The sequence below is a fragment of the Drosophila busckii genome, chromosome 3L (assembly GCF_011750605.1).
Source record: "Drosophila busckii strain San Diego stock center, stock number 13000-0081.31 chromosome 3L, ASM1175060v1, whole genome shotgun sequence".
Lineage (NCBI taxonomy): Eukaryota > Metazoa > Arthropoda > Insecta > Diptera > Drosophilidae > Drosophila > Drosophila busckii.
Window position 1 is genome coordinate 32587 of NC_046606.1, and position 27316 is coordinate 59902.

General features: G+C 38.7%; 1 protein-coding gene across 12 annotated transcripts in view; it reads left to right on the top strand.

Annotated features, from left to right (window-relative positions):
* LOC108599428 (supervillin) overlaps nucleotides 1–27316 on the top strand; it is a 72964-nt gene that overhangs the window by 9855 nt on the left and 35793 nt on the right. For 4 of the 12 annotated variants that reach the window (XM_017986249.1, XM_017986239.1, XM_017986240.1 and 1 more), the window contains exons 2-6: nucleotides 859–4690; nucleotides 20070–21408; nucleotides 24031–24422; nucleotides 26286–26678; nucleotides 26888–27306. In XM_017986249.1, coding sequence (XP_017841738.1) covers nucleotides 859–4690; nucleotides 20070–21408; nucleotides 24031–24422; nucleotides 26286–26678; nucleotides 26888–27306 — 6375 coding nt within the window. Of the gene's footprint in view, nucleotides 1–858; nucleotides 4691–16801; nucleotides 17045–20069; nucleotides 21409–24030; nucleotides 24423–26285; nucleotides 26679–26887; nucleotides 27307–27316 lie in introns of those variants that run through there. The other 8 variants (XM_017986241.1, XM_017986242.1, XM_017986243.1 and 5 more) reach the window with 8 other exon arrangements.

Below are 27316 nucleotides of genomic sequence, written 5' to 3' on the forward strand. Positions count from 1 at the left end.
TATGGCGTCAGCAGCGGAAATGATGCCTCATCCACAAAACATACATATTATTAGTCTCACGCCCAATTTTAGAGCTTTATATAAACAAAAACACAATACTAACAGAGAAAAGATAGTCGGACAATTTGAATCTCACACGCAATTGAATTTATTTATGTTCAATAAACATATCAGAAATTACTTGTAAGCATAATTCAAATAAATAAATAAAGCCCTTAGGTGTATATTAGAATATTAGATTAAAGCATATGTTATATATTTCGTGCGTATTGTACGAGTTGATAAGTTTTCAAAATATGATATAAAAAAAATGTAATATACAAAAAAAAAAAGAAGCATTATAAAAATAAGTTTATTTGGAATTCATAAAAACCGTGAGATCAACGACCCTGAGACAGGTTATCTGTGTAATTGTTATGTAAACTCTGTGAGATTGTTAAATATAGGTCAAACGTGAAATTATATTCTTAATAGAGACGCTGTCTTTATGCTCAGCAACGATTTTGATTAGGACAACAATGGAACAATTTTAGTTCAAGCAAAATATATCTTTCAATGGCAAATCTGTTTGCAATGCCATTATTGTATGGAACTGTATAATAAAAGCTTTTTTTACTTTTAAAGTAAATAAATAATATATTTGAGTAAAGCTCAATTCTTCGAACCGTCAGGAGGGCTTAGAATCCCCTTCTGGCTTGTTATTGTAGCTGTGTGTTTAAGCTAAGCCAATACAATGAAATCTTATCTCTGTTGGCCTCTAAATGTTTAAACTATAAATACAACGAAACTATCTTGATTACCTCTCCTTGCCTATTTATGTTGAAACTAATTTGTTCGTCTTTCTTTTTCTTAAAACAGACTGTTCAAACTACTTGGCGTCCACAGCTCCCGCTTCCTAAAGATCTTCAGTTTACCGATGAGCCAAAACGCAGTAAAGTGAGCCACAACGAAAAGAATCATCTAACGGAGCAGCATCAATTGGAGGAACAACAGAAGGATATGGAACGAATGCGAGGCCAACAACAGCTTACAGGGAAACAGAAGTGGTCTTTCGGGCGTTTGTTTCGTAAGAAAAAGGATACAGCTGGATGCAGTGCCAGCTCTAGCGATGAGGATCGTAAGGCGGGATTTGTGCCCGCCAACAAAACCAAATCCAAGCAAAGCAAGATGCCACGCAGCAAAACCTTAAACCTTGATCACTCCGTGGCTCCGTCAAACCGGGAGAATGAGTTTTTCTTGCCTTTGGAACTTACATCCGCACCTGCAGAGCCTTATTACCAAAATCAGCCAGTATTGAGCTATAATCGCCAGAGCAACTCGCTCGATCGGCGGCTTTATAATCAGCAGGTGCCACAACACCCACGCAATAGCAGGCACCAGCTGCCTGGACACTCTACCGAGGATGAGCAGCAACAGGAGCTTATATCTTTAAACTCCAGCACCTTTTCGAAATATCGTAGCGATGAGAGCATACATAGTGGCGGTCAGACGATACAAGGCACCGGTCAGAGTCGTCGCAGTCGTGCGGCGCGTAATGAACGCTACTACAAACGTCGCTCGCGTGATGGAGAACTTAGTCACGGCGGCGTGCCGGCGCAGCTTGTGCCACAGCAGCGTTACAAGACGCAACCCCTGCCGCTATCCATTTACCAACCGGCGTCTACTTATGTCCAATGGCAACCCCAACCCCAACTTCAGCTGCAGAATACCCTGCAGTCGAGCAACAAGCGCAGCATAAGCTATGACAGTCACATACAGCTGCAACAGTTACACCATCAGCAGCAGCAACGGAAACCACTGCCACCACCCCCACCACCTAGAGATCCATTGCGTCGCGTTCACGTGGGCAACAGCGCCGTAGATTTACGTCCTGTTTCCTATGCTTTCGATCAAAATGCGCGATGTGTAAGCGATGAGCGCATTTGGCAGCCACCGCACTACCAATCTGTACACTCGCTTAACTCTCAGCCTAGTAGCTCCATAGTGAGCGCACCCACTCAGAGTCATCCGCATCGTCGATATATAACGCGCGCCGAGCGCAACGCGTTGCCCAGCAAACAGTCGCTACCCAATGGCATTGATTTACATTATGTAGCTGATGCTACACCGCGCTCTAGGAAGCCTATACATCTGCTCTCGGCTACAGTGGCTTCGCAGCAAGAGCCACCAGCTTTCAGTGGACAATTGCGCACTACCAAGAGTGGTTTGCCCCAGGAACCACACAAGCAGCGTTCGATATCCAGCTCTCGGCTAAGTGAGCTACGCAGTTATCCCACGCCAATGTATTCTGAGGTGCAGAAACCGAAAAAATCGCATCTCAATCACATTAATCGCGAGCAGGAGCGCACGAACATCATATGCGGCAGTCTGCACATTAAGCCTGGCGCGCAAGAGCGCCAAAACTTTGTGGAGTTCCGTCAACGTGATGTGCTGCCGCAACCACAACAGCATCAGCAGCAACGTCAGTCTGGCGATGATTTGCCAAATAAATACGAGGCATATGTGGCCGAGAAACGGGAACAGCATCAGCAACAACGGGCTCATGAGCAGCAATCAATTTATCTTCCACGTAAGAAGCCCGCCAATTTAGAGGAGGCCATCAATGAGCTGGAGGCCATTTACAAATCCTTGGGACTCAGCGAACCCCAGCCGTTATCACAGCCTACGTCCAAACCACGTCTGCCTACGCCTAGTGATTTTGAGAAATACGCTTTATCACATGCCGCTGACTATGATGAGGAAGATTCACCCACTGGCGAGCCGGATCCAGTGCGTGATGATTTGGCGCTTAGACAGCAACAGCTGGCTAAGTTGCAGCAACGTGCCACTGAAAAGCAACCTCCTTTCGGCATACCTGTGGGTCCCATTGTGCCCGCGCCCCATAATGATTACCTTCATGTGGAGCCAGTCCGCCACAACGAGCAGCCGCAACGCAGCTCACCGGACATTGTCAAGGATGATCTGGCGGTGCGTGCGCTCCGCAAAGATCCACTCGGCCCTAAGCCTAGCCCTGCTTATCCGATGCCCAAGAAACAGCGTGCCATACGCACCCAATCCGCCAACATTTACAATCTCATACAGCGCGATGCTGCCAAACCTTCAGGTGGAGATCTCTTTAGTTACATGGAGCTGAGCAAAAGTATAGCACGCGCAGGCTCCATGTCTAAGCTTGACAGCGAGGCTAACGATGTGCCAGCTAGCTTGGAACTGCTGCGCAAGCTTAAGGCGCAGGAACAACATGAAGAACAGCAGGAACAGGAGCCTAATCAAACCACAATTCACTGCAAGCCAAATATACCGTTTCGTCATCCCAGCCAAGGGGGCGCCATAGCTCAATTGCCGGCGCGCTTGGGCCAGGAGGCGCCTGTGCCAGCGCCTCGAAAGAGTTTGACACCCGAGCCTTTGATGGAGGATGCCCTCAATAAAATAGCGCTAGAGGCCCAGGCAAGCAGTATCAAACTGACTCAAGAGCTGCAAGAGCTCCGCAAGGAAGCTCTCATTACAGCGGCACGGCCCATATATAATGCGGAGGAGCAGAAGCTGGAACAAGAGCTGCAACAAATTGAAGCTGTTAGCGAGGCAGCCAAGCGTTGTGGCCAACTGTTGCTCGATACGCTGCCCGATCATGGTGCACAGATCGAGGATGAGAAACAAAATCCCCGGAAGCTGCAGCAGGAGGGCAAACTTATACGCGCTATAGATGAAGTCTCTGAGGCGGCGCATGCTGTTTGCGATAAAATTTTAAAGGATATTGTAACCACGGAACCACCAGTAGTGTTGCAGGAGGCCTTGCAGGTGAAGCAACCGGCGGATGGAGAGGAGCTGGTGATGCCTCAGCTCATTAAACAGCTGGAGCCACGGCAGGCGCAACGTATGGAGGCCATTGCTAAGCGTTGCATGCGTCAACTCAGCGAACTGGCAGCGGAGTCCACTCACGACTACGATAATCTGGACGGCAACTGTAATATGATGAGCACTGGAGCTGGCGATACCACTCACATTTCTACCATTGCAGAGGCGCAGACCATGGCACAGGCCAAGGCGCAAGCGCTTGATGACATTGATAGCATCATGCAGGAGTGCGAGCGACAGGCGCGTCAAACTGCTGGCAGCCTGAACACCATTACCACCGTTAACAACTCGAGTCGCTCTGATGATCAACACACTACGGCGCCTAGTTTAAGCAGTGGCAGCAACAGCGCTTTGCCAAATATTGTGAGCACCACTGCTTCCTCGTTTAGCTCAAGTAGCGATTGTCTGGCCAAGTCATCAAGTCCATCAGCTTTAGGCAGCCGTCGTCGCTTGTCTTCCAGCATCACATCATTTAATCCATACTCTTCAAGCGATTATATCAAATCGCAGAGCAGTGACTGCCATGCACCCAGCACTGATCCCATCAAGACATTCAGCACCACCTCCTACGATGTGCAGTCGACCACGCCCAATAATAGCTGTATCACTCAAAGCACTCAAAGTACTCAAAGCACGCAAAGCACCAATGATAACGATTATCAGCAGCAAATCGCCTCGACACCACCGCCGTTGCAGCTTACTCCAGTGGGTGAGCCTGGTTCTTCCTCGCCCTCACAATACAACTCAAGCGAGGAGCTGGCCGCTATATTTGGCATTGAAGAGCCATCAAAGTGCAGCAAACACAAGCTCTTATTGAGCAACAACAACAACACCACAGGTAAAGCTGCTGTCCCCGCTGTGCTGAACTCCAATGACGCCAACGCCAATGCATCTGCTACTAATTCCCGCTGTGTTAATGCTACTAATCCTCCAGCTGTAATTACAAGCAACAGTTTTTCCTTGCCCACTTACGACTCTACCATCAACGCTAGCAATTGTAGTAATTCTAGTTTTAAGTTAGCCACCATACCAGAACTGGAACCAGAGTTGGAGCACGAGTCTGAACATTCTCTGAAGCACTCTCCCAATTCAAATCGCATTTATTCCAGTAAGATTAACATTGCCATAGATAGATCTATTACAAGAGCACAAAGTGATTCATTGAGTTCGCTTGAAGAGGAGATATCTTCTAGTCCCGACTCAGGTAATGTGAGTCTCGCCGACTTTCCCTTAAGCTCGCAAGCCAATGCTTCAATTGAGCTGCTATCCAATTACAACACACGCTTTAAGGTTAGAGAACACTTTGTCTCCGAAGTTGCAATAAGTTCAACAGAGGCAACAGACAGTAAAACAGATCGCAGTGCTATAGCAATTTTGAGTGATGATTCTGACAAAGAGGAAGCCTTTCCACGTTTGCCCACAGATAAAGAGTTGCTAGACAGCTTACGTGAGGAGACTGAACTTAATAAAACAGAAACACCACTAAATGAGGCTAGGCTTGAAGATAGAGCAGCCAATACTATAATTAAATCTTTGAACAAATTTGAAAACGCAAAACTGCATTGTACAACTGACAATGAACTGGCTAACAATGACTCAACATACATTGAAATGAATAAGCAGTTTGACAAAACTTTAAAAGATAAGGGCGTGGAAAACAAAACCGATGCAGAGTTTGATACTATTTTCAACGAAGAGTCTTCCAAGCTGATAAATGAGAGTTTGCTTCAGAATAAACTGACAAAAATCGAAAACGATGTATGCCCTGGTAATGCGATGCAAGATGAGCGAAGGAAGTGCGTTGTATACGAGACGCCACAAATTAATTTAAATATTTCAGAGATCAAACTGAATTACGAAACCAAAGTAGAGCAAGAGCCAAGTGAAGAAGCCAGCAATAAGTCGAAAAGTGATCTGGACAGCAACAACAGCGGGACCAATAACATGTCGTTAATTAAGGATACTTTAGCATGTCATGAGACGGGGGCAGCGCAAGAAGCCAATGAAAGGAAGCGAGGACTTCCGGAGAAGCGCTCAAATGAAAGGAAAGAAGAGCGGGAATTACCTACGACCAGTTCGAAGGCTCTCAGCTTGTTTGGTGAAGTTATTTCGCAGCGCTCAATGGCAGCAGCCACAAGGGCAGGTGGCATACGAGGCAGATTGACAACACTTGAGCACGTATTGGTCGCCTGCACCGTGGGACTGATTACACCCAACGATTTGCTCACACTATGCTTGATCGTAATTGGCGTGATTATCATTCTTGCAATAGCGCTCAGCTAACCGAATTACTAGTTGTTGCTATTGTTGTTGTTATTTCTTATTATAGCTTACTTCTTGTTATAGTAGTAATTATGATTTTGCAAATTTATCGAGCCTTATTCTATTATTAATTGTTTTTAATACATAACAAAATTGTACTTTTTCTTAAACCAGAAGTAATTATATTATAATTTTAGTTTTAACACAATGTTTCATTCCAAATTCCAGTACTAATTATAACATATATGTTTTGCAACAACTTATACTTAATTATTTAATAATTTGACTGCAACTTGTGCCAATTATTATTAAACGTTTACTTAGTTACTTTTGCATAAATTCATTTATTGATCTTATATTAAGATCACGAAAACACTCAAGCACAAGATCGAGATGAAAAGAACGACATACTGATATGCACATATACATATATATATTTACTAATCATATACCGTTTTTTTTTTTTTTCAAAAATCTCTATACTTTCAGCTCAAAATTTAATAGTTTAAGTTACCAGGGATAAATGTATAATACATATTTATGTGCAAACGCTGACATTTTTATATATTTTTCAATATATAATTATTATTATTACTCAAATGATAAACGAAGAATCTTTCGTTAATACGTTGTATTAATAAAATGTTATAAAAAACAAAACCAATTTTCAAATTTGTTTGCAAAATTATTAAAACTATTTCATTTAAAACTTTTTTGCTAAGAAAAAGAAAGTTCGTTGCGTACAAATGTTTTTGTTGTTGTTGCTAAAAGCGTGCCGCTACAGCTTATTATTATTATTTATATATACAAAAATATATATTTATTTTCTCATTTACCTAAAAAATACATACTCATATTTAATAATTAAACATGATGATATTGAAAGATTTTAAGCTCATCCAATGCAAGCTTTGCTGTTAGTCTGGGTTTGTGTCTTGGCTGACACGATATACTTTGCATACTGAAAAGGCGTTTTTCTAAAAGCTATAACTTTGTGCAATATACATAATAATTTGAAATTAAAATAAATAGTTTTTCGAAACTTAAATTATAGTTATATTTTAAATAATTTTTTTACGTTGTCTATCTATATTTACACAACTTAATAATTAATTTTCCAGCGTAGACAGTATATCCCATTAATTCATGCAATTTTAGTGTATGTTTACTAAGTAATTCCTTTGTTTACAAAGTTTTTCTTTGGGATAGCTAAATAGAATATGTTAAAAAAAATTTAATTGTTATGTTAAAATAAGGTATAATTTTCGGTCCTGGCACTCAATTAGGCTAATTAGAGAGCTGACAACTGTAGTCCGCTACAGTACAAAGAGCAAAGACGCAGGACACTATAAATGCCAATAAAAAGCTTCAAAGCTTTTTTTAAATATATAATTTCATACACTTTTTCTCAATGCTTGATGTTGTCTTTGTTTGTTGTTATTGTTTATGTACATCACAGCCTTTGTACAATACATCCTTCGGTTGCTGATGTAAAAGCAAATCTGCAGCACTTAAGCCAATCTTATGCTTGTCAAAAATATACTTCATAATTGTCAACAAATTGTGTACTTAGAGTTCTAAGAAATCTCTTGTAAAAAATGTTGACTGAACACTCGCTTCCAGTTGGCTTTTTGCATGTATTATGTAGGGCCGTGTCCAAGTGCGTATTTCGCCCAGCTTTCACAGCTCGTGCCTAATTATGCGCTCTTCAAAACAGCTAGTCCAGTCTAGTGATAATTATTATTATAGTCGTAGCAGCAGCAGTTGTATTGGCTAAGTGGTAGAATTACTCAGCGTGTAGTCCACATAATATTACTTATACGTTTACGGTGTGGTTATGTCTGAGCTACTACTACTACTTACCACCCTCATAGCTTCCCTTGCCAGCACATTATGCTCAGCTGAAATGGGGGCGATTCCTTGGGAGCTAGCATTCACAATAGGAAATTGCACTAGAACTTACTAGTATTTGGACGGCATCGAACTCGTGTGCATTGTTGTGTTGTAGATTGCTATTGTTGTTGATATTCAAAGAGTATAATTATTTACTGCGCAGGTACAAACAAAATTGTTAAACCTCCAAAGGGGTTGTTGTTTGGTCAAAATTCATAGATTTTCGCATTGTTGCGCATTCGCAGGAATCAGTGAGTAAAACATAAAAAATGTTTCGTCTACTGTCAGAAAAGTCCTTGAATGCAAGATTTGTGTTAATTTTTGTTCACTGTACGCCAACTTACAGTGGCAGAGAGAAAGAGAGCTTTCTAAATTCGCCGCGTCACTCGGAGCGCCGAAAGCGTTCAAAAGAAAACAAAGAAAAAACCGGCTTAAAATCAGCTGGTTCAGGACTTGTAATCTAGCTGTTGTTGCCCCGGTGAGAACCGGACTGAGTGCAGTTTACATCTTGCTTGAACTGTAAGGTGCTCAGTTCGCTTTGCGTTTTTCAGCAGTTCGCAACACCCTGCGGATACATTTTTTTGACAAAATTCGCAAACGGAAAAAAAAAATTATTGTCGTGAACGCAATTACGCATGCATTAAACGTAAAAGTGAAAGATACAAGTAACAAAAAAACGAGAAGCAACAGTCACCAAAAATTAAAGCATACCACAAAATTTATTAGCTCAAGATATTCAAGCTAGCAAAGGAAGGGTAAGCGAAAAACAAGGTGCCTTTAACAAATGCGAATGTGTGTGTGCGTGTGTGTAACAATTAAAGCAAGCTCTGACAATATACCAAATTAATAAAGTGCGCCTCTTGTGGGCATTCTGGGATTGTGATTTTTTAGTGCCCCGCTCTGTATTTTTTTCATGACATTTTGATTCGTCTTGTGGGAGAAACAATATCAAATCGTTTTCTCTTGTTTGCAATTGTTAAAAAGCCGAAACACCCACCGCCATCTTTTGTCAATTATTGTCGTCTGCCACGCTGTTAGAGCGTTGAACTTGGAGTTTTTGTTATCCTGCTCTTATTGTTGCTGTAGTTTCTACAAGTCTACTTTCAAGACAGAAGCCTCTGCTATTTTTCCTTTCAACTTGCTCACACATTTTCTAGACTTTCTTTTTTTTTTTGTTTGTAGTTCTTGCTGGCGTTGAGAGGCAAGAGTTTACTGCGCTTTCAACAGCTCTTCAAAAAATACTCTGTAGATTGGTTAGAAATTTAATGCGACTGTCAATGAGTGCAAATGTTAAAAAACACTTTAAAGTATTCTGGCGAACTTTTGTTGGAACGAGTAAAGAATTTACTAAGTTGTTGCAAAAATATTTTAGATTTATAAAGTTGCTTTAGTCAATTACTTAAAATATGTTAAATCCTGTGCTCCAAAAGTAAAAATAAAAAAATATCCCAACACATTAATCAGCAATTAATCAAATAGAGTTATATGCTGTCTTAACGATTGTAAGCGGGGCTGACCTTTAAATGCAAGCTTTAATTTTTCTATCAACAGACATGACCATCATTTAAATTACACATGCAATTCGTTTATTTCTGAACTTATTAAAAAAATTTGTCATTTGTTTTTTTTTTTTAGAAAACCGTGGATACATATATGCTCTCGATCTCATAGAATCAGCTCTCTGAGAACTTCAATTCATGTTGTGTTTGTGCAAACACTGATATACCAAATTAAGTATCATCTGTGCTACCTGCCCCTCACAAACTCGTAGCTATAATAACACCCACATACGTATGTATGTATGTACTTACTGTCTCTTTGACTGTGGCAAGGTTGGGTTTCTTTTCCATCGCAGAGTATCCTTCAGAAATTCAGCATAACAATGTTTCACCGGTCTGAGTCGTTGATACATGCACCCCAAGAGTTTGCCCTTGGTCCCTGCTGCGTCTACAGCTTTGGCTTTTAAACGTATTATAACGGCTGTTTGCACGTATGCACGAAATAACAGTTAAAGTATTTCAACATTAATTCGAATATCTTGCCTTTTTTTGCATGTAAAGGAAAATTGCCAACTGATTGTTTGGTGGTTTGCGCTTTAGTTTATTTTTTTGTCGACTTGCATCATGACAGGTAAACTGACAGCGAGAGGGGACACAGAGTGTGAGAGAAAACATAGACTTGTTGAACATTTGAGTCAACGACTGACTGACAGCAGAAGACAACCACAACAAGAGATACAATTTGTATTTGCAGCTTGCTTGCATACCCTGTGAAGCATAAACATTCATGCTTAATTTTGATCTCAGACTCATTTGGATCTTAAATATTTTTCATCGGGGTATATTGTTGCAGCTAAGAGCTGCCTTTACTTAGCAGTTTCGATTGCAAAACGCTGTATGTTGCTTGTGGTTTCACAGCCTCCTCCACGAAAATAAACTGCAAATTATGATTAGAACCGATGCAAAACAGCGGGAGAGCTGCCGACACGCTTCTATTTCTAGAATCGATCTGATCAAGTAGGCCACTGTTTTCAATTTCAAAATTTGTTTAAATTATACACCTACACTTCACAAACGTTTTGGAAGCGCCTGTTCTCCGTTCCTTGTGTCTTGTTGTATTTGCAGCGTGCGCACACACAGGTACACACACGCACACACATTCTCGTTAATCAGTAAATATTTGGCAGCAACCAAAATTTAATATTTTTTTTCAAGCCCAGTAGCCAATTATTTCATGTCACAGTCAAGTCGTGACCCGTGGTAGCAGCAAGAAGCAGTCGAAACTTACTTTAAAAGCCGCTTTTCTGTAGTGTACTAAGGTAAGCGCATTTTTTGTGAGAATCAAGGACTTGCTGCAGAAATCTTCATAATGAATTAAAAAAAATTAATTTCTCAGCTTTTATTGCGTATTTAGGTGACACTAGAAGAAAGCTACATATGTACATACACGTTAGTATATACAACATACAATGTAACATATAGTTAGTTACCGTTACGACTAGCTAAAAAGAAACTAGTTGAAGGCTATATACATATGTACGTAGCGTATTTTGTTATTTAGGCTGTGGAGCAGACGTTTTGTCTTTCCAGTTAGTTTGTAGTTAGTGCCTTAGTGTCTTAGTCATATTATTTATGTGACCTTATCGCGCTGCTACTCAAACTTATTTGTCAGCACGAATTTGTATTTATATTTAATATTTGAAATTTGCTTCTAATTTATTTGTACAAATTTTATATTTCTTGCAGGTGAGTGATTAATAGGAAATAAACCGAGTGTATTCGGCTTGGGTGAGTCGATATAATGTTGAGAAATGTTTCATATTTTAAATTTAATTAAAATTATGATATAGCAAAGTGGATTTTGTTGCCAACTAACTTTTCCTAGCAGATTTTGAAATAAAATTAATCGCTATCCCTCTCTCCGTGCAACCCCGTCCAACGTGCTATTTCGAGTTAACCCAAAGCCCAAAAAATTAAAAAAAAAACCCCTGCATAAGTGTCACTGCCGGTCGCAGTTAGCAGTTTTCACCTGTTCAAAAGTCTCCTACGCACTTAATAGTTGTGTACCTTAAATGAATGTGTGTTTGTATATAGCATGAGTATGTGCATACGTTATATTTACAACTGCCACGCTCCTTGTTTTTATTTATCTACTCTAATGCCTGCCACACTGTAGTATGTCTTGTGTACTACTCCCATGCAATAGTAGCGGTAGCTTTATAAATAGTAGAAGAATGCCTAATGGTACTGAACTTGGACTAGGACTGATATGATCCATAGACTGGTTGGTAGAAAAACCACTACCACTGCCATTTGGAGCAAACGTGAAATGAATCAATGGAAACGGTTCATTAAGCAATTTTCTCTTGCATTTTCACAATTCCGCACGCTTTTCAGTATTATCCATCCGTCCAGCCATCCATTAAATTGCAGCTGACTAACAGCACCTGCATTGCCAGCAACTGCCTTATTAGCACCAAGCATCACCCCAGCCTGTTCAATATGTATACTTCATCTTAACCCATTAACGTTGGTGCTCACTATGACATTATAGTGAAACCTGACTTATTAGCAAGACTTGTGCTGTGAGCATAATAAAATGTGTTATTCTTGATTCTTCACAGAAAGAGTAAGCTACTCATATTGTTGCATTCGGTGCGTAAAGTAATCAGAGAAATTACATGAGATAATTTGTGCTCATTTGTACAGGCTCTCTCTCCCGCTTTTGCAAGTTGTTTATTGCACTCTCTTTGCATTGAATTACCCACGCAACGGTAGCTTAAATTGTGTTTCCCTGTCAATCCTTTCGCTTTTTTGAGTATGTGTGTCTGCCGTTGCATTGACAATAAATATAGCAACAGTAATAATAACAAAACAAAACAACAATAACTACACACCTACACTGACTGCAGTTCGCCCTCGCTATCGTCACATTTCGTGTAGTACGAGCACTCGAATTTGCTGCTCAGTCGCGACGCTGCTTCGCCTATTGGCGGCGGCCGTTGTGGAGCAGCAATAGCAGCAAACTTCAGCTTTAGTCTTTTGTCTGCACTGTTCACAGGTGGTTCTGGCAGCTCCGGTTCGGTCGCATCTCTATCGGTTAGTGGAAAAAATCTGGGTTTGCATTACGCTTGTGTATGCGTTGCGTTTGTGTGTGTAATTTGTTGCTTATTAATGTTACTGCATATATATTTATGTATGTGTGTTTATTTAGGTATATATGTATGAGTGTTGTAAACAAGTGTATCAATGCGTTTCAAATTAGACGTTGCGGCTCTTATTGTTGCGTTACGCTCGATTTAATCGAAAACAGAGTTCAGAGCTAAAATGTGCTTGCCAAAAACAAAAAGCTTATAAATCATTGCGAAAGAACAATAACGAATTCAAAACCAGCTACATACTATGTACATACATACATGTCTGTAAGTAAAGAAAAATACAAATGTAAATAAGTAAATACATATTAACACGTTAAATGGGAGACAATTTGCCAGTTTGTTAACTTTTTGAGTAAAATGGGCTCTATGAAAAAACCGCTACGTTTCTAACATCTTTCCCTCAGTGTTAATTTCTGTGTGAAACGCTAATAAAAGTAAATGACGCTGCAGAGTTTGTCTTAATTTTCAATATGTCATGTCACACAAACGTCTCTCTGAATACAACAGTAAATCAGGTACCTAGTCCCTCTCATTGGCTCTTAAACAGTAAGTTAGCGAGATCCGCAAGCTCTGCTGTTATTTTTAGCTAAATGCGTCGGCGCACTGCGTCGCTAGTACACTAACTAGCACAGAGCTAACTAGCAGAGAGCAGGCGGCTTATCAAAAAATTTGCTATTTATTTTTAGCATTGCTTTAAATATTCATGGCTTATTTAGCTTTTATTGCGCGAATTAATTTTTTTCTGAGAGTTGCTCTGTCGTTGACTCACTTTGTTTCTGCGTCTAAATTAACCGAAAAAGAGAGGGAGAGAGAGAGAAAGAAAAAGTAAGAGTAAACGTAAGAGCACCTGCTGCGTATTTTTTGCTCTTCTTGGTGGCGTGCGCTTTTGCTTTTTTGTTTGCACTTTGTAGTACATGTGCCCATTACTTTTGCTGTTTTTGTTGTTTCCATGATAATGCCATAATAATATTTATGATACTGCCTTTATTTTTACCATGTGCATAATGCCAAACTTTTTACTAGCTTATACTGAAAAAGCTTGATGTGTTTTTAAATGAAGGAGTAAAATATTATAGCAGTGGTTTTAATATTTCTGCTTCCACAACAACCGTAATACATTAAGCTATAAAATTACCTACAATTTTATCAGTCCCTAATTATTATGATTTTGTGTTTGTCGTTACGTTGATGATTTTCGGTAATTTGCATGTCAACACCTTATCTATCTTTATTTATCTTCTGAATGGTAAAGGTTATTTGGGTTGCCAAAGTCAATTTCCAAAACGTCATTCCACTGAACAAGCTACGTTCTTGATTTGCTGTTAAAGTTTTATAAAAACTGCTAAAAGAAAACCTTCAGCCGATGCAACAGTCAACTAAAAGTAAAGCTCTTCTACAACTATTATCAAGGCCACTTAACACCAGTTAAGCATGAACCCACTCGCATTTGAGAACTTTATGATTTTGAAAAATGTATATTAAGCTTTGTTTTATTAAGGCTCTATAAGGCAAATGCTGTTTATTTTTCTTATTGCGTTTGTGAAGTCATCTATGCTTTCGCATAAATTTCCATAAAGAACAATTAATTGAACGAGTGTGTGACCTAGTCAAGTTTTTCCAGCTCTTAGACCAATGACTTTACTAAAGTTTATGCTATTTCATATCCACTTATTTAGCTGCGCTTTTCCTTCACTCGCTCGTTTCTCTAATTTTTTTTTCTTTTTTTCAACTTTAAGCATATTTTAGTACTTAGTATTATGTCACGCCTTTTTAATTTATTTACAGAGATTATTTTGATGATTTTCATTTTATTCATGCCCAGCATTATTAACTTATGCATTTGTTATTATTTTATATATGTGTGTTTATTTAGTTTAATCATTAAAGTCCCGACACGGCATGAGAAATAGATAAAACGTTACACATCCTTTTTATATATTTATATGTCATTTACAAAGTTTTATTATCACTATTAGCATATGTGGTGTGAACAGTACATATGTATATATATATATATATATATACATACATATATACATACATGTATGCATATGTATATGTAAAAATATAATAAATATTGCAAATTATTATTATTATAATAATACAAAATTTAATTTAGTAATACAAATGTTACATGCACACATAAAAGAGACAGAGAAGAAAAGCGAGATAACGAGACAAGTTGCCATATTTAGTTATGACTGTTGTGGAACAATAATTAAATTGTTGCGGGTGTAAATTAAAAAAAAAAACAAGCAGAGAAAGAGCAAGATCAACATTAACAATCTGCAACTCACTACGGAAATGAACAGTTAGCAACTTAAGGCAAACAAAGAGTAATTTAAGAACAACAGAGGCAACACAGGCTGCAGCTGCAGCCATAATAATAATAATAAATATTATTCTATAGCATACATTTATTTAGACTCCATCAAATCTGTAAGTCGTCCCCAAATGCAGTTGCAACTGACGTCAGGTGGCGCCTAGTAGTTTCAATTTCTTACACAGCTGGTTCTTATGTTGGTGATAATCAGACCCACACATACCCACCCACACACGCGCGAACAAATTGCTGTCCACAAAACGGAAACTGTTGTACATCAGCAAATAAAACAAATCAACTCAATTAGCTTGAAAGTTTTTTTTTAGTTCTTGCTTTATCTATCCATCGCTCTCTTTGACCTTAGCCTGTTCATGCAAACAGGCAACAAACTCCCAATTAAATGTATAAATAAATATAAATAATACATATTTATATGTATCAAAAAATTTTAATATATTACAATTCTGTAACAAAAATTAGCTTAAAATATTATGTTGAAGTATATTCATATTTCGCTTTCCGACGACCTTCAGGGACAGTGCCTTATATTAGATGTAAAAAGCAATTATGACTCGCTCTCCTCTCTCTGCTTCTCCCAGTTCTTTGTTCAGACTGAGAACATTTACCGTTTAGTAACCTCATAAACCAGATAATGCTTGCGTCCAGCGGCTAGACTAGTTGCATTTACGGAGTCTTGTTTCTACGTTTTGTGTTGTTTCTTTTTCTCATCATGTTGGCCAAGCACTGATTGTGTGGCTTTTGCTGTTGACATGTTCTAAGCATTTGTAGAGCCGTCTTCACAATTGGCACTACTTTGGTAGAACAGTGGAATAAATGCATTAGGTAGGCGCATTGAACAAAACTGCATTGAGCAAAAAGCCTAGGAAAAAATAACAAACAATAAATTATTAATATAATCTAAGGCTGGCTCATTTTTTGAATATTAACGTATAAGCCAAAAAGCAAAACTGGCGTTGTGAAGATAGAAAATATACCACTGTCAACATTAGCTAGTCTATCGATCTATGGTGCATCACGCATCCCGAACAGCTAAGTATCAGCATCTACAAATGTATATATACACACTCTTCTCTGTTTTATACTCTTGACTTGTTTGCAGTTATCACATTGGGTATTTCTCGTAGCCGCTTACGGTTGCATGTTTTTTGTTTTGTTTTGATTTTGATGCTTCTACCCAAACCGAACGACACTCACATATACATATACAACCAGTTCACATAGATACACATGCATACACACACAATAACTTGAACATAAATTAAACGCCAACAGTTTCTTTCTTTTTTGTTTTAATTCTTTTGCTTCGCACTGCGCAGCAAGATAAAGAATGAAATTCGTATATAAACACACCACCATCAGTAAGAAAAGAGACTAGAACAGAATGAGCTACGGCAAGTAACGTATGCAATAACGTAACGTTACGAGCTCTAGATACTTTTTGTCTAGCGCTCTCTGTTGTTTGAAACGTTCAGTTGTTTCAGTCGCAAAAGCGTTTAGCGCTGGTACGGACGGTGACAAGAGCGTGAAAAATAGCAACAACAAAACTGTTGCTATGGAAAATTTTACAACAGCAACAATTTGAGGCAACTGCAGATAGCGCGCGCGTTGGTCACTTGCCGAGTCGACGCGAGTGAAAAGCGATTTTTTATTTTGTGCTTCATGTGCAACAGCAGTCGCTCAGCATAGCTTAAGAACACAAGTCTGTTTGCTTAAATTGACGCGAATAAATACGAACATAAAAATCTTGAAAATAAGAAGAATTAAAACAATTAACACGCGTGCATTACTTAAAAGAAAATTAAAATAAGCAGACTATATAAAAAAGTGTACATACCGAATTATATTGGCACAATTTATTTGCGTCTTTAATTCACTGTGTATTGTTGCATGCAACGAATATAACAAAATGTTGGCCATCAAGGAGTGCCTTATACGTGAAGGTGTGCTAAATCTGGACAGAGATAGTCAGCGAAATAATCAGTTTCAGCTGCAGACGAGCAAAAGCAGTGGAAATATGGATATGCACAGATATCACAGTTAGTATCTATATGTTGACATCGAGATACGGTACAGACTTTTGCTTGTAATTGAATAGTTGTATGGTATCAGTTGATTCTGTTTGATGCGTGATTAATATAGCAGGTGCAGGCTCTTTTGTTTATTTAAATACAAAGAAGTAGTATTGGATTACACAATAAATCAAGAAGAACCATCCAAAGCTTGGAATTCTATACAAAAGTAAACAATTTTTTTTTAGTTTTGCTATTTCAATTGCTGAACGCCAGATGGCACACATGAATCAGAGCTAGGTTTTTCTCCGGTATAACAATAAATTAATGATATCAGCAAATAACCACGCGCGCCGGACGTCATGGATACCCTATTGAGTAATGCAGTTAAACAGCTGTGTAGGCCATGAATTCTATTATTTTTTATCGAGTATTGTCGTTTTTTATTTTTTTAAATGCAGTAATTTAACTGTTTGTCAGATTTTAGTTTTTGTGTCTTCAGCAAACTCCTTCAGTTGATAACAAGATAATTAGGCAAGTGTTTCACTTACAGCCAACAAGAAAAATTATAATCTTTGTTCAAAAATTCTTCGACAGCTGTTATTAAACTTTGGTAATTAATCTAAAGGTGATTACCTCATTATTAATTAATAGTCGGTATTTTTAGTATGTGCTAAATTAAAATACTAAAGGCAGATGTTTAGAACGACTACCCTTTAACTTTAAAAGAATTTGAAGATGCATTTTTAAAGATCTCTTTTATTACAACCTTAATTTTGTTAGACAGTTAAACATCGATGTTAACGATATTAGAGTCCAATTTGATGACAGTCCGCAATTAAATAGTTTTTGATGATTACATTTGTTCTTGTCATCGACCAACAGGCGTTCAGTCAGCATTCACATAAAAAAACCTACGCTCAGCAGTATCTATGATGTTATTTTTAATTTCGGTGGAGACCGACTAGCAGGCTGCCACATTTTTGTCTGCCACTTGACGATGTTTGTAGGCAGTTGCAGTTGCCCTTGCATTTAAAAATAATACGGAAAACTGTAGGCAAGAACGACGAAGACGTCACAGCAAACTATGCATGTTTTATTTTTTCTTTGGCTTTAGTTTTTCTTGATATTGATTCAGATTTTTGTATTTTTCTTGTGCAACGGACAAAGTTTTCACTTGCCTTGAAAATTTGATATGAGCGCAAGCGTATTTGTTTTTTTGTTCATGCCACATGTGGTATAACTGTTGCACAATGTCTGTCTTGTTTCTTTCTTGCCTGCACTCAACTTTCTATATTAATTATGCAACACTTAGCCGAAACAATCGATCAATCTGCTTACCACACAAGCAGCAAGTAGCCAACAAGAAGTATTTTGTAATACGCTGTTGAAGCCACAAAAATTCCGTTGCCAGCCGATTTGTATCAGTCGTTGTTATTGTTTTTGTTGTTCATTTTATCGGTTTAATTACACGAAGTCAACTCGTAGTTTAAGTTGCAGCTTTAGTTTGATTTTTCTTTTTTTCTTTTAATAATTAGCAAATTTTTCGGCATACACTTACACTAATGCAATATAAAAAATTTGAAAAAATCGTTTGTTCAATAAACCCAAACGGCATACTGCCAAAATTACATATAAATACATTTTCAAATGCATTTCTTGGCGCGCGGCTTTATCTTTTTATTTTCTTTAATTTTCAGCTAGCAAACTGTTGGAAAATTCCGTGCTGGCAAAATGCCTGGTTTCGTCATGAAACAATATTTTTTGTAATCAGGAAAATAACATTACATATCAAGCAGTTGCAAATAATTTATGTTAACGCTAAAAATTAACTTAATTTTCATTGATATTCTTGGGTCGGCCAGAAACACCACTTAATGATATTTATTATTCTTTATGTGCAAAGATTGAAACACAATTTTTCATTTCCCTTTTTGTTGTTGTTTGGTTTTCAAAGTTTAAAATCTTTGCCAAGAATTTGTTTACTTGTATAGCAAACACCTGTCAATAAAATAGGATTTTGTTGCCATAGGAATTCAACAAGATATATGTATCTTGTATAAACATTACTGACAGCCTGCGAAAAAGTGGAAAGACATTTTTGCGAATTTATTCATAAATATGCATACTAAATTTTAGGAAATGCGTTTTGTTACTAAGTAAATGCAATTGTTTAGCGAGTTTCACAAACACATGCATAGCAAATACTATTAACACACAAATATGAAATTATATTTACAACTAATTTTATCTACATCAAGAAAATATTACAACTTAAAATTACGCTGGCATTAAAATTACATAAATTTATTCAATTAGAGTTACATGCTCCTCTTTTATTATGAGATTATTGAATGAATTACAAAAAGTCGTGGTGGACCAGTCTCTGAACTTGCACTATTAATACACAGTCAAGTGCATAAAGTAATGGAAATAAAACTGTGAGACATAAGCGCAACTACTTAATTACATTTTAAGAATATTTAATGGCAGAATTGTTTTACAAATAAAAAAAACATTAAATTTGCAACCAAATTCGATTTTGCTGTAGACTTATCTCATTCTGTCTATAAGTTCAATTTTTTGCCTAATTGACGGTAATGGCAAGAACTACTGTCAAACAGAGCCAACTAATAGCTCGTGCCAATGTTTTGTATATGTATGAGAGGGAGAATTTATATTCAAAGCGAGTAATCGACTAAACGGTCCAATTGAAAGTGAATTTTATTTAACATATTTGCAGCTAGTCCAAGTGGGCTTGTTTTTTGTTTATATAGGTTATTGTGGGACTATAAAAAGCATGCAACCCTCACCTCACCTTGACATGGTTGTTGCAATAGTAATGCGAAATACGCTCAGGTGTATTTTAATTGCTGCCAAGATTTGCTTAACAGCATAATGGTGAGACAACGAGCAGTGGGATTTGGGAAATACAACAACCTTTTCTAGCTGAGCATGGAAAGAGCTAAAAATGCATGACGCTAAATTAAAATTGTATTACACTTACTTTTTCTCTTTCTGTTTCTCATTTGCTCTGTGTTTCTTTTTTTAGAAACCATTGCGGCCTCAAGTGACATATTCACAGCATCCGCCACTGCCAAAACTAGCTGCCAGCAAAAACAACAGCAACAACTCAACTCTAAAGAATCTTTTGGCTCGCAACCCAGCGCATATCGGGGACAACGTCTGTACTTTCATCATCACACCACTCCCGCGTATTATACGGACTTACAGCTGCGTATACACACGCCCAATGCATCCGATGTTGGCGCATTGAATGAGAACTATCAGAGCGTCTATAGTACACCCAGCTCTCAACTCGTGGAAAAACGCTGCTTTCCTAAAAGCACCGGCACGGACACAGTAACAGTCTCTTTTTTTCGGCGTGGCGACGTCACAACAGAGCAAGAATTAGAGGCAAGAAAAACAGGCAAGCCGCAGCAACGTTGCGCAAAGTCCTTGCCGTCATCTGTGAGCTCCCCAAAAGGTGAAGTTGCCCACAGTCCTAGTAAACGCACAAGTACAAATCCTGATAGTACCCATCCAGATCTTACACCTTTACCTCATCCCTCAGCAGTAGCACAAGCTAGTCAAGTAGTGGGCGGTACAAACGGGCGTAGCAGTCGGCATCATCAGCGTTTTCAGCAACGCTCCAAGCGTGCGGTGCGCGTGCGCAGTGAATCGCGTCCCATTAGCGCTCTCTACGACATAATATGCAAGGAAAAGGGATTGCAGCTGGGCGAATCCACAACAACAGCAAGCAGCAGCAGCAACGAGGAAGAAGAAGCTGTGCCGACAGAACAGCTCAACAAAAGCAACACGCTGGCGACCTTTTGGCCTTTGCCTCAACAACCATATTATACCCTTCCCAACTCCAACTCGATGAATAGCGGCAAGCATCAGCAACAAGTGGGGCAGCTGGAAAAGCGCCACACTAATTCCCAATTAGACGAGGCACCTAGTCACAAAGTTATCCAAAGCAACCTAAATGCCAAGGCCACCTCGCTGCCACCGCCACCGCCACCACTGCCAAGCGACTCAATCAATGCTGAGCTGAAACTTGAGTCGCATCAGCGTACAGCGCACAGTCTTGAATCCAATGCCAAGGAGCTACAGTTGCCAATTGCATCTTATGAGCAAGGCGAAGTTCTAGACACTTTAACGCGCTGGCAAAAGGAGTTAAGCTCGGCTAGCGTGAAAACCGCTGAGCCTTTTATTGTCGCTAATGGCCAACCTCATCACCATTATCTTACAAATCCTGAGCATCAGCATCATTTCATCAATCATCAGAAACATCGATTACCATCACCAAACACTGTAGATGCTACGCAAGAGACACTACAACAGTCCCAACGACATCATCATCTCCATCAGGCCACGAACGCACGCAGGTAAGTGTCTACACTATAAGTAATATGTTAGTTTAACTAAATATTAAATTCCCAATGTAGTGTTATTATTTTATTATATTGTCTTATTTTTGTTGTTATTATTGATTGTCGTGGCTATAGTCACGTATTCGAGACACGGCTCACAGTTACTCCCCTTCGGAATCTTTGCAATCCACCTTATTAATAATGATAAATACGAATTAGTTTATTGTTGAGTGTATTAGCTTTTGATTGGTAATTAGCTGTTTTTGTGGTCAATTATTTAATATAACGTTCAACTGACCGTCGCCTCTGCATTGGGGGATTTGTTCATTTTTGTGTTTTGTAATTCATATTAATACCTCTTAAGTTATATTAATTACACAGCTACTTTTTATACACTGTTATTGTTTTCTCTTAATTTCTTTGTTTTTCTACGGTTCGGCCTTTTCTAATCCTGTCCAGCCCAAGATGGCGAGCCCTGAAACCAATCTTCAAAACAGCATTAGAAAGAGCTTTCAATAAGAACACTTGTGGGTCCAGCAAAAACTAAAATCAAACTTAATCTGTTGTATGGCTTGTAGATGTCTATTGTTTATTTAGTTGCTTCTTGCGGGATATTTAAGATAGGTTTTGTGTTGTTGTTTATGCCCAGTACAATTTAACGTTTTCCATCAAATATAATACGATATATCAAAACGAATGGCAGTTTGACAACACCAGTTGCTGTTGCTGCTGACCCCGCCAAAAACCCCGGAACCGAATGTAAACAAGCAAAATATATTCAAAAAGAAACCAAAAATTCAAAAACCCGAAACCAAATGGGCGACAAGTTTTTCCATAGGTCGTGTGGCGGCTTTCGCTACAAAAATGCCTCATAAAGCGGCAACAGTAAGAAAATAATATAACAACAAAATGACTAATGAAAAGAGTAGAAAATTATCTTTAAAAATAATACATGCAGCGAAGAGTTTGTAAGAAAAAGGCATTTATAAATTGGAATTTGGAATTTATTTATTTTGAGCTTGCGCCGATGTCCACCATTGGAATAGCTGCGATGTTGCGAGTGGGTTAAAGCTAAGGTGCATGACTGTTGGAGTACCTGTTGTGTGCCTATTTGGCTATTCATTTTATGATCAAACAACCAAGAGACGGCTAACCCAGTTCGTCGTCTGGTTGTCTCGCTAAGTCCTGATTTCGCTTTCAGGGGCTTGCAGCTGTGTAGCGATAACAACCGGTTGTCGTTGTCAGTCTAGCCAGCACTTTTCCTTTTTCCGATTTTCGATTTTTGTGTTGGAAAAAGCTCTGAATAATATGTACAACAAGTTGGAGAGCTCCATGCAGCGAAGGCCAGGCAGTCAAGTCCTTCTGCAAGTTTAACACCAGGCTTAAACCACATTTTCAATTGTAAAAAGTGATCTATTCAACAGACACAGCCGACACTGTTTAACACGTGTATAAATTATTGCATTTATAACCACCATCTGATTTAATTATATATCTTTGCATGTAAGAGTTTTGTTTGATAAAATACCGTTAAAATGTGTTTTACAACCTATCTTTGGCTCACACATAATTTACTGGAAAATCCCGTAAACGAATGCCATAAAATTTTTCGTTGTAATTTCTGATACTCAAGTTCTTGTTTCGCTAAAATGTGAACTACTCACTTCATGTTCAAATGAAGGACAAAACTGTAAAATTATTTTTATAATTTTCGCTGCTTCAACTCAAATCGACTTTGAGGCGTCACGCCTAGCCTTTGATTACCTGGGTTGGCCTGTTAGTTGACTAGCTGGCGGCTGGCTGATTGACAGAATATGTACGTGACTGAATAAACGGAGTATTTGTTTTATATATCTATATATGTAGTTACAGATCCTCTAATGGGCGGGAGCAATTTTGTAAGATGAAGAAATAAGTATATAAAAGACAAGGAATTTTGGTTTTTTGTCGTATTAATATCATTTACATAGCAGACAGATAACAATTGATGTACAGATAGTTTTCAGCTACCTGCGCGTGCGCGTCAGCAGCAGCAAAAGCAACTAGCAATGCCGATCTGAAGCAATAACAACAAAACATGTTGCGCTTTTGTTCTGAGTGTCTTGCGACGACAACTACAAACTGATAAAAGTAACAACGACAACAGCTGCTGAAACAGTACCAGCATGCCAAGTCTTTCTACCTGGTCCTACAGACATACACAAACATTTGTATGACTAAATTTGTATGTCAAAAAGTATGAAATTTGTGCTCTTTGGGCTTTTGAGTGATTTTCTGCTGGGTTTTTGTGTTATTTTGAGTCGTTTTTCTTGTTATTTGCGTTTGTGTATCTGCAAAAACCGAAAACCCAAAAAAAAAACTATTAACGTTGCGAGCGGCATCTGGTTGTTGTTGTTTTTTGTCGGCCTGATCGAGCTGTTGAGAGAGCTTGGGTTAGCTGCGTTACTTTCAGTCTGGTTATCTGCAGTTGTTCAGCGTATTCGAACGCGTCTAGGCGGCCAAAGCGTATCTCTCGCGCTCAGCTACAATTCATAATTTTATTTAACACGTTTTAAATTTTGTTGCACATCTAGTACGCTTCGTAACGCCTGACAATCAATTAAGTTTGTATTAAATTTTCGCAAACCTTGTCCGCAGATTCATAACGCGTACACCGCGCTCCGGCAGTCGACAAAGCGCTGGACACTCACCACCGCCGCCATCATTGCAGGCTACCGGGTATCATAGCGATTCCTCTTACAGCTCACCATCGCCCACACGTAAGCGGGAGACAGCAGCAGCTACATTTTCAGCCATCAACGAACCACAATCGTCTACAAACGGTAATAGCTCCGCTTATGAAACAGCCGCCACTACGGTAATGACGCATGACACGCCGGCGCCAGAGCAATTGCCACAGTCACAGTTACAACAACAGCAAGTTGAAGTTCCTAAGGCCACGTCGCCAACGTCTTTACAGCAGCAACAATTGCCATCACCAACGCCTCAGTCCTCGGCGCTTACCTTACGGCCCACAATCGTCAGCTCAGGTGAGTGTCTTTGTTATTGTGTTATTATTATAAATATGTTTGTGTGTGCGTTATCTTTAATCTTAGTCTTGTGTTGTGTTGTGCTTGTCACTTTAAGAGCTCTGTCTGCAGCATGTCCTTGTCTTTATTTTAATTGAAACATCTAAATCTACATTTGCGCAGCCAATAACACATTTCTACATATCATGTAAAATATAGAATTTCTTGTTTTTAAAACTCTTATTATTTTTTTAACAAATGCAGTTTTGATACTTTGTCTATTACTGCTTGTAGACATGTTTAGTCTACATAGTCGATACTTTTCTCTTAAACACTTTAGCATAAATTGTAAAAAGCCATAATCTTTTTCGATTCTTAATGCTTTGATTGATTTTAAGTGTTTTGCTCTTATGCACATTTTTAATTTAAATTTGATTTACCTTGAGAATATTTCAAATAAACTTGTTTTCTCAGAGAAACAATTAAATTTATAATTAGCTCGCTCCGAAGGGGGCATTGCCAACTGTGAGGTGCTGGCAAAATTATAGAAGACATTTCTTGAAAAATCATTTACGGGTAATGCCAAAAAAAATTATGTAAACATCGGCTTTTGCCAATTTCGATAATAATTTGAAATGATACCAGCTTAAATCGAATTGCTCAAGAGCCGCCAAGTTGACCAATAGATCGCTTGAATTTTGCAAAGATAAAAATACCCGAAATTCAATAGATTTGTTTGTCATTAAAATTTATTTGTTTATATTGGCTTGGGCTACGATAACTTGAAACTGGACTTCGCGCAACTTAGGCAAATGTAAAATGTCATGAAACTACTAAAAGCTTGTTATAAAAGCTACAACAAGCTATTTCCAATATTTTTTGACTACTATTTATGCCAGATCAACGAATTCATTTAAAAATAAAAGAGTTTCATAAAATGACGAATAAAAAACAAAAACCTAAACGTACAAATTCATTTTTTATTTGAAATGCGCTCATAACGGCAAGTTGGGAAAGCTTTATAGTTTTTTTTAGGAGTGTTAGAAAATTTACATAGAGTTGTATACACCTGATATGAAACTTCACACGATCTCAATTAAAATTCAAGTCTGTCAGACAGACAGTCGACTGGCTTTCGAGTTTTCAAATTAAAATGATTAAATTTGTTAAAGAAATTTTAGCAAAGGGCACTTGCTTATTTTCTTTATATGTAGACACATTTTGCCACATAACGTATCGATTTGAATATTTAGCAATTCTGCAAGTTTAAATCAAATATGTTTTGTATTGTTTAGGTTTAAGTGGCATTATTTAAATTGTTTGTTTTGTTGATTGCTGTCGCTCACTCTAGTTATTACTGCTGCATAATTAGGCAGTGACAATATTTTATGTTTTTGTTTCTCGGAATTTTTATTTTTTGGGTTGGGGAATCATTCCAAGGCAACGTTCGGGCAGCAAGTTTACTGATCTTTGACTGACTTATACCAAAAGCCAATGATCGCAGATGTGTGCTGCTGCTTCAGTATTTTCGTGATTCTTTTATAGATTAAGAAATAATTTATTTCAAGTATTACACAAGCTTAGGTTGTAATTATTGATTTGAATATACAAATTCTCTTTTTTTGCTACTGACTGCACCTCGTAAAACTTTCTCTAATGAAGCTGCAGCTTGCCTAATAATTTGTCAACACAACGCATCGATCGATCAATCATTCAGTCACAAGCACAAGCTTAGCTTTGCATATTGTGCAATTGCTGCTTGCAACACACACGCACACACATACAAATATATACGTAAATGCTTTTAACATAACAAAAACCAAAGCGAAATCGTCAGCTTAAATGTTTTCTAAACATCATACGCATTTCCTACACCAACAACAGCCAGCCACATTAAAGTTGCAAGTGGCCCCAAGAGCAATTACAGCTGCCAATACAACAACAATAATAACTGCAGCAACAACAGCATTAATCGCAGCAGTCGCTTTAGTCGCAGCAACAACAATACTTGCCACGCCACTCCCATGCCGCCCTTTGCTACTGCACATAAAACGCTAATAGCTACGACTACAAATATAACAACAACAGCACCATCGCCATCGAAGCGGCGCAAGAACTTACTGTCGCCACTGCGCATAGCTGGTGGTGGTGTTGTTGCAACGGCCCTGCCACAGCAGAGTCCACTTGGCCTGAGCGGTTCCCCCACATCCACATCGCCAATAAGCTCACCAACGGTGCGCACCACCAAAGCCAGTCGACTGCGTGCCGCAGCGCTCGGTGAGTTGTTTCATACCACATACCACAAATCATGTGTCTCCAACCAAAAGGCCATTTGTCCAGGTCCTAACTAGTCAGAGTCTTTCTCTATCCGAAGTAGTCATTGTTGTATTTGTATTAAACCCAAATGAGTAAAAGCTCCATCTAACTTGTGAAATTCATTCTCATTTTCATGCGCCCTGACACGCCCACATATTCACAAAATGCAGACCGCAAAAAAGAGGAGGAGCACCACCATCAGCAACGTTATAGTTCGCCTTGCTCGCCCAGGATAAGCGCCAACAAGTCCTGCAACCAGAGCGGTTTTAACTCGGAGCCTAGCAGCAGCGGCTGTTGCAGTAATAGCGCACGTTTGCTTTCTGCACGTGCTGCTACAACGCCGCCGGTATCACGACGCCCCTTGGTAGCCACCGCAAATAACGTCTCAATGAAACAGAATCTCAGTGAGCTTCATTTCACTGGTGGCGTGCTCAACAACTCGCCCAAAGCCGAGTGTACGTTGCGTATGCGTCCACGCAGTTCGACTATGTGCAACGAGGCGGAAAATCTATGCACAAGTGGAGCACCGGGAAAGCCACGTGATCTGACCAACTTGCAGCTGAGTCCAGTGCAAAAAAACAAGCGTACTGTGAGTACTA